The sequence below is a fragment of the Sinohyriopsis cumingii genome, chromosome 2 (assembly GCF_028554795.1).
Source record: "Sinohyriopsis cumingii isolate HCF-2022 chromosome 2, ASM2855479v2, whole genome shotgun sequence".
Classification (NCBI taxonomy): domain Eukaryota; kingdom Metazoa; phylum Mollusca; class Bivalvia; order Unionida; family Unionidae; genus Sinohyriopsis; species Sinohyriopsis cumingii.
The window spans coordinates 82,953,807-82,971,550 of record NC_142962.1 but is presented as its reverse complement, the minus strand read 5'-3'; the positions used below and the strand labels follow the sequence as shown (position 1 = coordinate 82,971,550).

The 17,744-nt window shown below is 34.0% G+C and overlaps 1 protein-coding gene across 1 annotated transcript; it reads left to right on the top strand.

Annotated features, from left to right (window-relative positions):
* The first annotated feature begins 41 nt into the window (after nucleotides 1–41).
* LOC149805291 (sperm-associated microtubule inner protein 10-like) lies at nucleotides 42–17,567 on the top strand. Its single transcript, XM_089949217.1, has 3 exons — nucleotides 42–170; nucleotides 11,489–11,582; nucleotides 15,099–17,567. The coding sequence occupies exons 1-3, from the start codon at nucleotides 106–108 to the stop codon at nucleotides 15,318–15,320; spliced, it is 381 nt and encodes a 126-aa protein (XP_089805343.1). The 5' UTR covers nucleotides 42–105; the 3' UTR covers nucleotides 15,321–17,567.
* The last annotated feature ends 177 nt before the right edge of the window (nucleotides 17,568–17,744 follow it).

The window sequence follows — 17,744 nt, the reverse complement described above, 5'->3', positions numbered from 1 at the left end:
GACAGGAGATTAGTCTGAAACGCCTTCACACAGACTGGTCCGAATGAAAATGTGTTGCACAAGCTTCGGAAAGAAAAGAGATTTTCCAAAGGCCTTTGTAGAAAGATGGCAACAAACGGACAGATTGATCAACGCTTTGCTGAGAGACTTTTCAAACACAGTCAAACAAGGTGATGCCACTTCAACAATGGTTCAGGCAGCGTGTTGTGTACATAATAGTCGACTTTTAATAGTCAGATTTAATTTTTAATTCTGTACACAAACTAAAGTCATAAACACAGAATTTATCGTAGTATTTGCGAAAGTGTTCAACCCGTTGCCATTAGTTACCGCACTCTTTAGTGTCTATCTTAAAAAAAAAACAACAACAAAGGACAGAGGTAACAAACTTATATGCAAACATATTTATTTTTAAAAAGTTCACATGAAAGGCCACTTTACCCATGATAATGTATCTAAAGTGACCTAATTAATTTTTATAATTTGTGAATTCAAATCCCATTTAAGTGGCCCAATGTTGTACTGACGTATACTACATTCTCCCAGTATTAAACAAGAAACAAATAAAAGATAAAAGACAATAATGTACCTGCTAATGACAATTGCAATAATTATTTATCATTATTTCCAGTCCTGTATTCATGAAATATTGTAAATTATGTTGTGTACTGCAATATAAAATATGTCAAGTAATGTAATTGCAGGAGGAGGTGAGGAAAAGAGGGTACAAAATGGAAACAATGTTATAAATAACACACTAAATCGTTGTGTATAGCAGAAAGCTTAAAATTAGCTGTTTTTTGCATTGTGAGTCCACCACATTTTCCCAAATTGACAATCATCAGCTGTTGCAATTAATAAGCTCTTCACGATCAGCAATTGCATATTCCCCAGACCTCTCATACACATTGCTTTTGTGTTTGTCAAAGGCACTTGCTGTTTTAATGATTTTGTGTTTTGTTTTGTTTTTACTCACAAAATTGGGGGGAAAATCTTTGCAAAATTTTATCTTTTTCATTTTGGTATATGGTTGACTGTGTTACTTCTACAAATCTTATGAGTATGCTGTCAAAGGAATAGATCCTGTACATTTAGACACGGCTGTGCTTTTTTTCTGGAAGCACTGTGCATCTGTTTTCACTCCTTTCATTGCCTTTTTTTTAAATATAAGAAATAATAACCTATTACCGAATCATCAAAGGTTGGTTGTAATGTAGTAATTAATATGGATTACTGATATAATTTCATTTATGTATATTGGCTTAACATTTGATATATCAATAGTTAGAGTCATACTTGATTGCAACATTCTGGGACAGCATCAAGGTTTCAGTACAGTTACTCTTATTCTCTACCATGCTCTTGGCAGTGAGTGATATGTAAACAATATCAATGATGTAACTATGCTTGAATCACTGTAAACAATCAGCCGAGCAGACTGTGATTTAGCATTTGGTATTTGGTTAGGGGATCAAGAGAAAAAAGGTCTTTGATATGTTTTCTGTTGAGTAAGTATTTTCCTATTTGGTAAAAGGAAATATTATTGAAAGACTTTGATATTAGTTAGATGAAACAAAACCAATATTTAATAAAACAACCATTATAAATGACTGATGGTGCAAATATTTATTAAGAATAAAAATAATCAATACTGCAAGAACAGAGTACCAACAAGAATAGGAGAAAAGAGTATACTTCTACCCTGTAGAGATCTGCTGGCTTATTTGTATTTGGACATGTTAATCACAAGATTGGAAAAAAATAAAAACCTGAACAAACTGAAGGGAAATTTTATTAAGATTAATTAGGCAATATTTACATAATTGATATAGAGCATGAGCACAGGGGCAGCTCAACCCTAAAGTCATAGAAAATACATTCCAGTGATAACAGTGACAACCAGTTTAGTGCAGTTGACCCAACATAATCATTAGGACCAAATAAAAATAGCTTGGTTATTTTCAGTACAAACTAATCTGATTATGTGTCAGCTCACAAATTGTTCAAGATGTCATTAACCTGATAGTTTTGACAATATTTTCATGACAATCAGGGAAAATTATTTGTTCAAAAACTTTTCAACAGGAGTCCATCTTCACAAACTGATATGAAAAACAATGTCTAAATGTAGATGTCTTTAAGATCTAAAATAAAGCAGTAAAACTTCAAACAATTAAAAACATTTTCATCATTTGGATAACATTTTATTGAGAAGAAAAACCATTTCCACTGCATAAACTTCTGTATACTTTTATATTTTGCTCTCTAGATCCTATGAATCATTATTGCACCAGTTATTTGACTGGTGCTGATTCATTAGATATTTTAGTTTTACTTAAATTGAGTAAAATGTATAAAGAAGCAGTAGGGGAAAACAACTTTTAAAGTTAAATTCACCAGAGTATACTTTTCTTTTCCCCCATGTGCCTGTGGGAAAATATTATAGAAAGAATGGTCATAAATCCATAATTATGCAAGTCAAATTTGAGGAGAACCGATCAAGAAATTTATAAAATATTAGCAAATGAAAAAAACATTAACTAAAGTCATAACCAAATGTTCACAAGAGTCACTGTTGTGAACATTTGGTTATGGCTTTAGTTAATGCTGTCACAGCAGAACAAAAAATGCAATCTTATTTACTCCTGAAATAAAGCTGGAGTGAATCATTGCCACATTTATTGTACTAGGTCCAATATGGTAGAGAATATGACAAGCAGTAAGCTAAAAGATAAATGAAAATAACAGATTTTACTGTCAGCATTTCATTGCTTCTGGTATTGAATTTTCCATAACTTTTAGGTGAACGTTTCCATATTTGCTGTAAACCTTGTGATAATTTGCTGTTATATCCTCCTGCTTGGAATTATGATGACAATGAATTTCATGTATATCAGTCTGTTGGACATTGGGAAAATGTCACTGGAAATACAAGATACCCATGTCTGAACAAGCAGACTATGGGAATGTTGGACTTAAAACCCTAATACAGCATTATGGAAGAGAAAAATCTGGCATAAGAGGCAGCAAAGCACTGATTCAAGGTAGTGAACTTTTAGACGCCAATTGTTTTATATTGGGGATGCAGAAAATCATTTAGGCAAGAGTCCTCCGTACGCATGAAATAGGTGGGCGGTAAATTCAGACTTGCCAGTCCTGCTTTGGTCACCTGCATAGTGGGAAAATGTGTTGATCAGTTAGCTGTGCTGATATTTACAATGACAGAATTTAGTGGCTGAAAGCCCCCCCCCACCAAACGTCACCATTATAAGAGTACATCAAAGGAATATGATGCAATAGCTGAGTGGCAAGATCAAAGGCTTTGACTGGCAGCTGGGTGGGAAAATCTACTGATATTTACAGTACTTGAATTCAGAGGCAGAAAGACCCAGAGTTGTACATGTGGTCATTTATAACGGTACACCAAACAAACAACTTCCGCTTTAATTATTGTGTTCATTTCCGAGTGTAATGGAATAAGCAGTGCACATGACCTCAGAAATCATGACATGTTGAGACTTAGACTTGAATGAGCATTTTGGGGTTCAACGGCAAATTGATGAAGATTGTAATGAGATCCAAGAGAGTGCTAAAGTTGCTAGAACTGATAGTTTGGAAGGGACAGTAGCCAGGTGTAAGAAAGTGTGTGACGCTTAGCTTAGTGCTTTGAATAAGACCTTCCTTGGATCGAAAAAATTCAGACTCTGACTCTGATGGACAAACAAGAGCTATGTCAGTGTTATAAAGAATGTAGGAATTAAACTTTATGGCAACCAATAGTTCTTATAATTTGCATAGTTTTCTGGGAGGGGACTGCAACTTTTGCTGGTGGGACTCATATTTTTACCAAAATCGGAGCCATGGACTCTTTTAGTTTTAAAATCCTAACGAGACCTCTGGTTCAAAACTTTTCTGTTTGGAACAGAGATATCCAAGAGAGAATACCCATCGGGCCATACCTGTGAGATGTTGAAAATTGCACAATCATAAAGAACAGTAACTTGTTCAAGCTAGTTATGCATATGCGTTTCAGACAGCAGGCAATGAAAGGAGTTCATAGCACAGAATAATATTCATACACAGAGGAGGAGGATTGTATTAAACTCAGAAACAGTTAACAGATTAATGCTTATAGGGAACATCAGAGAATCCCCATACAACATAATTAAGTGTCTGTAGATCTCTAGTTGGCAGAACCACTATGGCAACAAAAGAATAAAGAGACAAACTTTTATATCATGCGTATGTATGACCAAATGAAGTATATGCTCTCTATGTGCAAAAATTAAATGATATTAAACTTAAGAGACTGACTGATATGTGTAAACTCAAAGCAAGATGGATAAAATTTGTCCTGTTTGTGTTCGGTTCTTCCTATGTATATATTGATCATGGTGGTATTTTCTGCAGACCTTTTGGCACTTGGTTCCAAGCCATCATTTGGTATTTGTATTACAAATTGGATAACTAAAGAAGTCTACTATCTAGTACACTACATTTTGAATTAGTGTCATTAACTAATGATGAAATTGATGAAAAAATACTTTATTTCATTCTGATATATGGATTCTTTACTACACTACTAATCTGATCATCCTGATTCTTTTTTTTTTACCATCTCCTTTAGTCTTACTGCTACCAGTGCTTTGAATAAAATTGTAACTACTATTTTCTTGCAATCTAAATATTTGTAATGATGTGTTATTGTCCAAAGGTAAAATGTGCTTAGTGTTGTAAAATCTAAAACTATTAATTAGCAAGGGACTAAAGTAAAAAGTGGGCAGAAATTATTGCCATATTACAGTGTTGTTAGAAACAACAGAATAGTTGTATAAGATGTACACTGTATTTTGCAAAGTTGTAGAACTAGCGCTCATATTGTCACCACATATTCTATTTAAATAATAATATTATTTCTATATATTCCTATCAGTATTTTCCCAGTCATAATTTTCTGATGTTCGTTTCTTGCACAATTTTTACACATCAAGAATTCTCACAGTATCATAATAAAACAATGTAATCTGCACCAAATTGAGTTGTTTGAGAAGAAATTAATTTTTTAACCCAAAAATTACTGAAGCTACGATTTCTTGCATTAAAGTCTCACATTAAATAACATTTGAAGTAGCCATGATAGTAGTTTAGGATGCAACTGTACTAATTTCACCTTTGGTATATCCAGATCTTGAATGTGATGGAGGAACATAGCTCTAAAATAAACACATCAATTTTACAACCTGTTCATTGACTATGAATCAAGTATCCGAGTCCAACTGAATTATTTTTTTATTCTTTTGACAACATTGTAATTAGCTGTCAAATATGGAGTAAGCGTATGGTCTTTCTGCCATCCTAATCAAGACCCCACCACAACTACGTGACCATGCCCAATGACATCACAGTAATAATCGCTATACAACTAGAGATGACATTTCTTCGAAAAATTTTGATTTCAGTAGAGCCTTAACAGAGTGGAACAGTAAGAAAGACTGACAGATATTTAAGTGTTAGGGAGATATTTAACAATGGCTATTCCTCCTGCCACCACTCCCTCATTGGAGATCACACACAAACAAAACTTAGAGTAAATCCTGAAATTCTGGCAGCATCCCTGCAGGGGAGATAACTTGACTATTTGATTTTATTGGTTTCTGGTTAGCCCATGGTATTTCTGTTACTTGAACATTATCTTACAATGTGTCCAGTCAGCATGGTTGAAAAAGGCTTACAACCATTGAGAGTTGTTGAATGACTCATTACAAATATGAAAGAACGAGAACCATACTGTAAACCACTGAAGATAAAATAGAGTATATATGGGTTTGACTGTCACTGATTGGTTGATAATGAAAGAAAGATTTTAGTAAAAAGAATCTTTTAGGAGCTTATCCTACTTGTAACTGAACAAAGTGAGGGGTGTTGTTTCATTAACATAATTTCCGTCCCTTTACAGACCCAAGTTTGAAAGACTCATTACTGAAATCAGCAGCTGACTCTTTGCTGCAGTATTAAAATCACACATTTCAAATTTGTGTAGGTCCAGAAAACAGTGCAGATGTTATGGTTTTTTTTTCACAAAAGCTGTCATCATAGATGTGTCTATACTGATACAGATTTGATCATGAGCACTCAAAATTTTAAGTTAATGAATTTTAATATCATGGTGTTTGCACAGGCTTACAGTGGGAACTGAATTAGGACAGAGAGTCCTGAATTCTTGAGTTTTGTGCAGAAACATGAATCCAAGCAGAGTACATCCTGAAATGTTGAGGTTTTCAATCTTGGATTTAGTCTCCCCGTTGCATTTCACATTGATATGCGTATTCACAGACAATTAGTATAGTAGCAGGAAAAGTAACTGACAAATTTAGATACACATCATAAACAAGACAAACAGTATGTGGTGGGGAGGCAAAGATCATAAGAACAGACTGGAATGGAGAAGTATAATAAAAACAATAATGGGTGGAAATGTGCCTCTTTTGTTATGTGTGCAACATTATTTTCTCAGCTTCAGTAAGAAATTACATCAAAGGGAAGACAATAAAGGGTGTACAGTTAACTAAACCAATGTGAATTTAGCTATTTAAAAGATGTATCAATTCAATTTTAACCTTCTGGTTATATCTGTTCTGGTCTGTTTCTGTCCATTCTGGTGATTATGTCCACTAAATCAGTACGGTTGGAATTTTGTTTGGCAGATTATGATTACCGGTATACACTGTACTTCTGCCTGAGAGATGTGAATAATTTTATTTTTTGGTTTGTTGATTGTGGTTGTTGCTCAATTCAAATGCATCATTGAAAAACATTGATGCATTCTCATACTTTGTTACAAATATTTATTACAGACGCATATCTCCAGATATTGGTGGATATAGCTTGAATAGTTTATACCAGTTCTAGTTGGAACAATGAACATTGTTAGAGAAATTTAAGTGAGCTAAAATGTAAACTTTTCGGCAGTGTGTGATGCAGGATTGCTCAAGACTTTTCCGTCTCATATGCTCACCATGAAAAATCCATTTGTACCAACTGATGATGACTTTTAGGTAACTGTCAGAAAGGCATAATTGACGATATTCAAATTTTCTACAAAAATTACTCGAGTCAAAAGTTATAAACTTATACAGCTGTGGCAAAAATGATTGACTAGTACCTTTGCTGCTGTTGCCACAGTTGATTAGTTGGTTGATTTAGTTTGGTTTGATTTGTTTTTTTTTGTTGATATTTTAACAATATATTAGGTGGAGGAAGAAGCCCAAAAGACAACCAACCTAAATTGGTTGATCTGTGACACTAACTCACTCTGTGAGATGTGCAAGTGATGTAAAAGCAAGCACCTTAGTACACTTGGGCACATGGAGCCTGTGTTGATTTGATGTTTATCTCCAACAGCCGAAGTCATTTAGACATGAAATCTCGGGTTTTGGTAGATCATTATGGCCTTTACACCATTTTCAGATGAAGAGAATCTATATATGGCAGCCAGTTTTACTGCTGAAGAAAATCCAAGTCCTTTTGAGACACCAAACACCACTTATGTAGAACCACTGACCTTCCACAAGTAACTGGCAACATTCTCATTTACACATTGGAGGCAAGTAATCACATGACAAGTATCTTGTACCACTGCCATGGAAGCCCCTCAGATCTGTATCATAAGACAAGCATCTTATAGGGGGTTTGACAGTTAGTATCTCCCCTTGAAAACACCAGAGGGCATCTTGGTGCAACTCACTTCCAGATAGTTCAGTCAATTAAGATGGCATATGTAGATCAAGAAAATGTGACAGACTGCTCACATTATGCAAGCAGGATCGATATCTCACTGTCTTAAAAAGAAATTCTATCAATATTTGATCAATTGTTTTTACATCTTTTATTTTTTTCTCTCACTAATTTGCGCTGCTCCCAGCTTTCAAATAAATATTCTCTGCCCATTTCAGAACTTCATTATCTTTCCATTATTACCTTATGCTCTAGTTTGTATTTTTTGATTGTGCAAAAGTGTATATCTACGTAAAAAGTTCTTGCAATTTATCTTGCTTGAACAATAATGAAAATATGTTTATTTTTTGTTTATTTTTTACAGCTTCAATCATAGCAGTTAATGGAGGTTGAATGACGAGAAAAATTTTATAATTTCTTAAGGTCCTGTTATTGCTTTAGACTGTTGCTTCTCTGTTAATGTTCCTTATATTTTTCATGAAATGACTCGAGTTTTTTCAAAATGCACAAATGACAACCACTCTTGAACAGACAGGCGCACATACAAGTCTCCTTGGTGATTATTTTAATTTTATTTCCTTGAACGGTTGGAAATTTTAGAGTATACAGTTTGGAGAAATATTGATGTTAGACACACTGCATGTATAGGACATTTGTGTCTCTCACCTATCTGCCTGTCTGTCTGTATGTCTGTCTCATTTCATCTGGTGCATGGGTATGTATATCCTCAAATGAATGTGTGTTCGCATACGTATATTACATAAACATACTTCTGGTTAAAAATGAGTAAAAATGATGCTATGATAGAAAGAGTGACTGATAGATAAAGACAACAAATATGAATATTTGTGAGTATCCATTTATTATTGACTTGTAGAGCATGTTCTTACAAGCAGTCTCTTTTTTAAATCATACTGTTTGCAATTTCACATCCGGTCATGTGGATCAATATTGATTTAAAAAGGCGAACCAAAGTAATAGGATGGAATCTGTGAAATAATTAGTTCTTTAAAACTTGATGCAAGGCAAGTTAAACAGAATTAAACTAATTTTACGAAGGCTTTTCTATATGAATTTGCTGGTGGCAATCAGAAATGTTGTCTAAAGAGCCCAGCAAATTTGAGAGTTATTATGTGTCAGCATAAGCAAAGAAAAATCATGCTGAAAGTTATTGCATGTACCGACCGATACTTGATGTTTCAAAAGTCAAAAAGAAAATGAAACAAATAAAAAACGTCATTGGGCATGTTATTTAATCTGAATATTGTATGATATTTACACCCAAATATGAATGAATATTCCGTCTGCATGAATTACACTCCTTTATAGTTATGATAGTTACTTTGCTTTGTTAAGTTACTCAGAATATATTAAAATAATGTTCCATTTTTATAAATAAAAAAGAAAACTTTTCTGGTTTAAAATATTCAGCATTACAAATCAGCTGATGTATCAAATTCGTGTTATAATTTTCTTATCGAACTTGTGTTATAACTTTCTTAACTCGTGTTATAAACGCACTATTAGCCTTGCGAAAGTAACTGAGAAAGAAGGATATATCAATATCAACATATGAAAAATGCAAATTGTTGAGATTGTTTTCGTTAAAGTTATATAGCCAAAAATGTGCAATAAATGTTTCAAATCGGAGAGCAAAGTGAAATGTTCCTTAATATGTATCTGAAATTATGGATAATGAATCTATATTATCAGGTATGGACAGTGTATTTAATTTAATTATTTGATATCATTTTATCTGATATAATGTAAGTATGGACACTGAATCTAATTATCTGATTTAATGTCTGTAAGTATTATCCTAGTATGAACAAAAGATGTTTGACATATATAATTGATTCATTAGTTTAACCATAATGATCTTAGTACAGCTAAGATTCCTGCCTTTGTTGACTTTATGTTTCGCTAACCAAGTGTAGAACGATGAACTATCTGGAACTGGAAATTTTTTGTAGGCATGCGCATTGGAGCTAAGGGAGGTAATTTTAGGTGCTTCAATCAGTAACTCTGTTGTAACCGTGAAACCCCCTATACCACTCTGCCATGAAAGCCCCTCAGGCCATAGGTATAAGTCTCATCTGAAAGACTAGAAGTGGGAGATAGAACCTGTGACAACTGAATTGAAAGTGCAGAATGTTACTGCTAGGCCATCAGTGATGATGAAGATTGCTGTTGACAATACAATTAACTGCAATGACATTGATTTTATGGATTCCTTGACTTTCATCCATTTTTAAAAATCTAACTTATAAAAATGTTTGACTTGCTATATTTTTTTTATATAACTTTATATTAGTCTTGCAACAAGGCATAAAAATAAGACATCAGTAACTGAAAAAGATGTTCTTACAAGAAATGATATAGTGTAAAAGTAGACAGAAATAATGCAACATCACTTTCACATGCATTAATGGGTTTTTTCTGACAAATCATGTATTATAAGTTTACCAAAACATTTATTGAAAAAAATAATAACAAGGAATCATAGCATCTGACCACACATTTAAAGCAATACAAGATTAAACTATTATTCTAATCAAAAGCAGCATGCCTGAGAACAAAGAAAAATAGCAAAACATAGTGATCACTTTAGTAAACACACAGTTTAGTAAGGATACAAATTCATGATTTCTGTATCAGAATAGAAATCCCTATAATAAAATCTGTATTCATGGATGTTAAATTAGTAGGTATTAAAGGACTGATCAATGACATATACAAATAATAAGCCACCATGAAAATTTGTGATTTCACAGTATCAGAGACATACATGGCTGACAGACAAACAAACAAAAGGACAAAAGATTGATTATAATGAATGAACACAAATAAAAAAATGCATTAGATTATATGATCTATTAGAATTCAGTAGATTACCTCCAGCAAGCTGTCATTTAAAAGCGCTTCTGTCCCCAACCCAATATTAAAATCGCTTCTACTGCCCACAAACCCATAGCCAGAAATTATGTTAAAATAATATGCTTCTGTAGGGGGCAGTGTTTTCGAATAAAACATATCTGACGGTGGATCATAATTGTTTAAAATTTCTTCTGCTGTGGGTTGGTTGAATTTGAAAGTGCCTTCCCCCCGGGGGGTATATGTTTTACTGGAACGGCCCTAAGTCACTAAATTTTAAATCACATTCTGAAGGTGTTAGATAAACATTGCATTGAGAGTACATTGGAACCCATTATTAATATAACTCTTGGAACCTGCATTAGTTGTTAATTAAAATCAAATTTCTTTATGTAAAAGTATAAATACATTTAGCTCAGTGTGCGGAAATTTGGACTGAAAATAGTACATTGATTTAAATCTGGAAAAAATGTGATATCTGACTACAGTTTGAAACCAAACTGTAAATAATACCCTTAGTGGATTCCACTTTATTTAGTAATATCAAAATTTAATACTAATGCTTGCTTTAATAAGAATATAGCTTATGCTGTACTGCATTGAGAAACTTGTATGCCATGTACCAGTGTTGTATCATATAGCATTTTTTCCACTGATAAACCCTGGGGGCCTACCTTGTATATTTTCAAAACATGTGAAAATATCATCAAGTATACTGGTAGGTTTGTAATGGAACACTGGTGTGGGTGAGGTCAATAGGTTGACAGAGATCTACATACAAAATTTAATCAGGAGAAATACTTTAACAAAGTAAAGACTTAAGGAGATGAAAAGCATTTTAATATTATTTGATGGTAAGAAAAACATTTTCTTTCCCCAGGATACCAAACTATTCCCGGCTCCATCCAGTGGTACCCAAGCTGTATGTCCAGGAATGGAAGACAGATATGAAGAACAGGAAACTCATTTTAAAGGTATATTGGTTGAAAATGCCTGGACTCTCATTTAAAGAGATGTTGGTCTCTACCAGCTGTAGAGTATGTAATTGGTAAATCCAATAAAAGTGACTCCATCTTTCTGATTAATATTGCTACTAGACAGCTTTGTATCAGATTAGATTTCTATTATCTGACAAAGAATACAGATTTTATTATGTTCAGATAGGTTAAAGTGTACAGAGATTTAGATAGTAGCAAACGCTTGGCTTGTTAGCATTATGAAACCAGAATGTGGAGTTTTCTTTTTCTTTATATCACCTTAATCACTATAGTTGTGGAGGAATTGGATAGAAGTGCTGATTTTGTAGAGATTCATTCGGTTCTAGGTGGTTTTGGGATCTGTCAGATTTGTATCCCGCAGAGGGTCACCTTCACTTCCAATTAAGTACTGTTAGAAAGTGATAACTGAAAGGATGTGGAGGTGTACCCTCCCATCTGCTGGGGGTATCTAATCACCCCCAGTCCCTATATGAAATATTGGGAGCTGTTTTAAACATTTAATCTTTTTCAAGGAATGAAAGAGAACAACTGGAGACTACTAATTGTATGAACTTTATTTTTAAACTATGCGATGGACATACATAAAAACAGCAGAATTAATGACTAATTCACTTTATTGTGCTGGCTACTTTGAAAGTCCCTTACAATTTTTAGATATTATCACTATATGATTTTTCTAACCTATCAAAATTCTGTTGATCTGTTGAATTATTATGTTTGTTTTACAATGAACTTAATAATATCAATAAGGTAGTAATTTTTATGACTTTCATGGTCACTATAGAGCACAAATTGAAAGACCCTACCATGTAAACGTCATGAATGTCATGTTTGGAAAAGTCATATCCACAGTGTCAGGTACCTATATCAAGGTCATTGTTGTAGACCCATGATAAATAATACCCTCAGAAATAAAAGAATTCCCAATACAGTGCTCCCTCACTATAAAATACCTCAATATAACATTATACATGACGTCATACAGCCATGGCAATGGAACCCAGTGTGGTAGTTGAATTAAACCTTTGTCATGTACTCTATGATAAAACAATTTCCGATATCATGCTTTACTTTAATGGATCCCACAAATAGTGTAATAGTTAGAAACCATTGTGGGGCCCTGAGTGGCCAAGTCATCTAAAGCGCTCTCCGTTATGGATTCACTGCCATCTCACCTCTGTCTGCCTGGGTTCGAGTCTCAAATTCGGCCAATGTGGGTATGTGAGAAAGCCTGCCAGTAGTTTCTCGTGGGTAGGTGGTTCTTTCCGGGGGTTTTCCCAGGTTCTTCCTCCACCATTAATACTGGCCGCCATGTATAGCCTATCGTGTGCTGAAAAATGGCGTTAAACCCCACAACAACAACAACAACAAGAAACCATTGTATACTGTAAACTACTAAAAGGCAACTTTGGCTATGTCATGGTATACTTTGATGGTTTTTCACTGAACAGTGTTATAATGAGAGGCCACTGTATAAAGTATCCCACTATAATGAGACCATGACTAAATCAAAATACACTTTAATGGCTTCCCTGAAGAGCTGTAGTGATAAGTCACTGTAGAATGTACCCCAGTATATTGTGACCTTGACGATACCATTATGTTTGTGGCTCTCCTGAAGCGCATTATATTGAGGTACCACTGTATAATGTACCCTAGTATAATATGACCATGACTACCATGATATATGTTTGTGGCTTCCCTGAAGAATATTATTGTGAGGTGGCACTGTAAATTGTATCCTCTATAAGGTGATCTTGATTATATCATAGCATATATTTATGGCTCCACTGAAATGTGAGTGTGAACTACCACTGTATATTGTACTCCACTATAATTTGACCATGACTATATCATGATAAACTTTTGTGGCTCTCTTAAATAGTATTATAGTGAAGTACCATTGTATATTGTACCCTAGTATAATATGACCATAAATATGTCATGATATACTTTTGTGGCTCTCCTAAATAGTATTAAAGTGAAGTACCATTGTATATTGTATCCCAGTATAATATGACCATGAATATGTCATGATATACTTTTGTGGCTCTCCTAAATAGTATTATAGTGAAGTACCATTGTATATTGTACCCCAGTATAATATGACCATGAATATGTCATGATATACTTTTGTGGCTCTCCTAAATAGTATTATAGTGAAGTACCAGTGTATATTGTACCCCAGTATAATATGTCCATGACTATGTCATGATATACTTTTGTGGCTCCCTTGAATAATATTATAGTAATGTACCCCAGTATTAGGTGATCCCACCTATTATCATGGTACACTTTTATCGCTCCCTGAACAGTGTTATAATAAGACAGTGTAATGTACCCATCTATAAGGCGACCTTGACTACATCATGGTACACTTGTATGGCTTTCCTGAACAGTATTACAGTGTGACCAACACTCCCCACTGTAAGGCACCTTGACTTTAGCATGGTACACTTTTATGGCTCCCCTGAACAGTGTCATAATGAGACAGTGTAATGTACCCAATTATAAGATGACCTTGACTACATCATGGTATACTTTTATGGCTCCCCTGAACAGTGTTATATTAAGACATAGCATAATGTATCCCACTCTAAGGCAATCCTGACTATATCACACTACACTTTATAGCTCCCGTGAACAGTACTATAGTCAGGTACCACTGTACAATATACCTACCATAGGTAATCTTGACTATGTCATGGTACACTTAGGCAATCTTGACTGTATCATGGTAACTTTGATGGGTCCCCTGAATAATATTACAGTCCGTGAACACTGTATAATATACAGCATCCCAAAGGCAAGCTTGACAATATCATAGTACACAGTGTTAATAGTAAGCTACAGTGTTAATACTAAGCAACCACGGTATAATGTTTTTGTTGTTTTGGGGTTTAATGCCATTTCTCAGCACATGATATGCTATACATGACAGCCAGTATAACCGTTGGAGGAAGAACCCAGGAAAGCCCAGGTAAGAACCACTGACAAACGGGAAGCTACTGATGAGCTTTCTCACATACCTACTCTGTCCAAGCCAGATACTCAAACCCACATGGACAGAGATAGTGTACCACAGTGTAAGACAACCTTGCCTCTATCTTAATACACCTTTATGGCTTCTCTGTAATGTACTCCACTATTAGACAACCTTGCCACTATCATAATACAACTTTATGGCTTCTCTGTAATGTACTCCACTATTAGACAACCTTGCCACTATCATAATACACCTTTATGGCTTCTCTGAGCAGCATTATGATGAAGGAACACTGCATTTTTGTAATGAAATTATTCCTTTAATCCAGAAAATATTATTTGTTATTTAGGTTTTGGATTGTGGAAAACTTTTCAAACATAGAGCTCTCAGAGAAAATATTCCATTGTAAAGCCCCAAATACAAAACTATAGAATTAATAAAACTGAGCTTTAAATGCATTTATATTGATTCAGTTTCCACCGACTTTTATAACTTTGACATTGCAGAATGCAGAATTGGGAGGAAACCCTCACTATGAGCATGATGAGAACCTGTTTTTAGATAAGAGAGAACAGATGAGATATAATGTTGAAGATCGGAACCGTGTCGACTCAAAGTGCAAGATGCCAGTCAGGGCAGAATTACTTCATCCTCCTTTCCACCATGAGGCTTCACGGTATCAGAGTGAACTGATGATGAGGCAGGAATCAGATTTGGAAGGAGTATAATATCAACAGTTTGCAATGCACAAGGTATCAAGATGCACAGAGATGTTTTATGTAATATTTGTTTAAGTCTGTGATCTGTTCAAGTGCCCTTGTGGAATGCAATACAGAAACTAAATGGTTTTTAAAGGTATTTCTGTTATAAGTAAATTTCAAGAATTTTTTTTAGCTTTCTTTTACAGATCAATTTTTAATCATACTTTCAGCTGCAGGGAAATTGCTCAGCTTGTCTCACAATGTGAATAAAAAGGTAGAATCTTCAATAAACAATATACATATGGACTGTATACATTATTATAATTCAGGATGTTTTGCTGTTACATGTTTGTTGATTGAAAGTTTTTGCAATGATACACCACCTTCCATTAATAATTTTCTGTATTTTTTTGCAACAGAAATTAGTAACTGGGCTCCTTAGCTGTATATATATAATTAATATTGCTCAAAATAATGTACTGTCTTTCTACCCAATGTCTTCTTGGATATACTTATAATCATATGAATTAAGATTACTTTATATAACATATGGGTTCACATAACTGCTGGTTACATGGCCAGATAACTCTGAATCCTTTTGACTTATTCAGTTTTTTGGTCTTAATGTTTATTTAGTTTTTTTCTTACCAATGGATTGAAAATTAAGCAACCAACAATTTTTTAAATGAGCATTTCTTTTTAATCTGCAAAAGTCATCTAGTCAGTTGATGAAGTTTTTTTCTTCTAATCGATGGATTTTGTAAATTTACTTGAGCACCATTTTTTACTACCTTTTCTGAAGGAAATTAACCATAGCAGTGAATTACTGAATTGTTATTGTGTTAGTCATATGTGACAATACATGTTGGCACTCTAGTCTCACATTCATTTCTTAGTTCATGTTGATGCTCAAGACAGGGTCTTAAAAAGGATTGAATAGTTTATGAACTATGTGAGGACAATTTGAAAGTATTAGCATAGAACTGAGTCAGATTTGCTCAAGTATTTCTCTTGAGATGAATTGTTTCAATTACTTTGTCATATCCTACAAGAGTTATGCTTGTGCATATTAGTCAGTTCAGGAGTTAGTTTTGTAACTGTAATAATGGTATACTTGTTGTGAATTTTATGGGTTCTTTTTCTTGGTAACTGCACCTTTTCCCCATCTTTGAATCACACTTCCCACATTTTTAAACACTGATTTCAAATTAGGAATTTTACACACACTTTTTTGTAAACTGTCATTATTTTGTTATATTCCCAAATCTGATTGTAGTTTATTGAAATATCTTCCAAAGATTTGGAATAATTCACTTCAGCTTTAGATATCCAGTAAATTCAACAAAACAATTTAGAACATTTAAAAATCTTCTATCAGTATTATAATTTAACACATTAACCCCTGGAGGTTTTTGTCATTTTCGCCTGAAAATCGAGTAGGAAACACATTTTGAAGGCTGTTTCTGAATAGATCCGAAAACACCAAATCCCCGGTGATCTTTCAATAACATACTGCCTAGTTGTGTTAGAAACATCATTTTTCATTGGCTATTTGACTCACGCATGAGCAGAAGGGTAAAAATTGGAGTTCTTTTTCTGTTTTTTTGCTAAACGGAGCCATTATTTTTGTATCGAGACCACTCTTTATTCCAAATGCCCATCTTATCCTACTTTTTGCAAAGGCTCATCTGTCTGTTTGCAGTTCATACCAGTTTGCCTTATATCTGAGACCAGAAGGTCTAAAATCTGGACACAAAATCGGATTCCGACCACTGGCAAATTTTGGGTAGAAAAAAGTCGGGTCCAAAAAATGAGGTTTTTAATCTGTATTTTGTAGTGCAACTAGATATTCCAGATTATTTGGTATCATTGTAGAGCTACATCTATCTACCTTTCTATAATACCAACCACTTTAGTGTATCATGCATGACCATAACGCTACAGAACTCGGCAGTAGGCTACTACCTCCTGCCAAGTTAAGTCGTCGCTAGGGGTTAATGTGTTAAAAGTAGGTATATATAACTAATATTTATACACAATTACAGAACATTTGTTATGTTTATTAATACAACCCATTATTACTGAATATTTAGGGATATATTAGGTTGACTTGTTTAATGAATCATGCTGAACATTAATTATGATGATTTACAATGTTTTTACTGGAAAGTTGGTTGTTACTGAATAGATGTATTTAAATAGTATTTATTTTTTTGTACACTGTTTTCATGTTTTTATAAGTTTGTCACAATAAACAGGTATTGTTCTTCAAAATATTTTACTTTTTGTTCTCTTCAAATTTTATACTTGTAACTGTCTTTTTGTGATCCCATGGACATTTTTAATTTCTCGATGTCAAAAGCTGGGCTGAGCTTACAGTGTTCTGATTTAAAGAAACATTTAAAATTCTGTACACACACACCTTGCTCAACTCCAACCCTTAAATTTTTC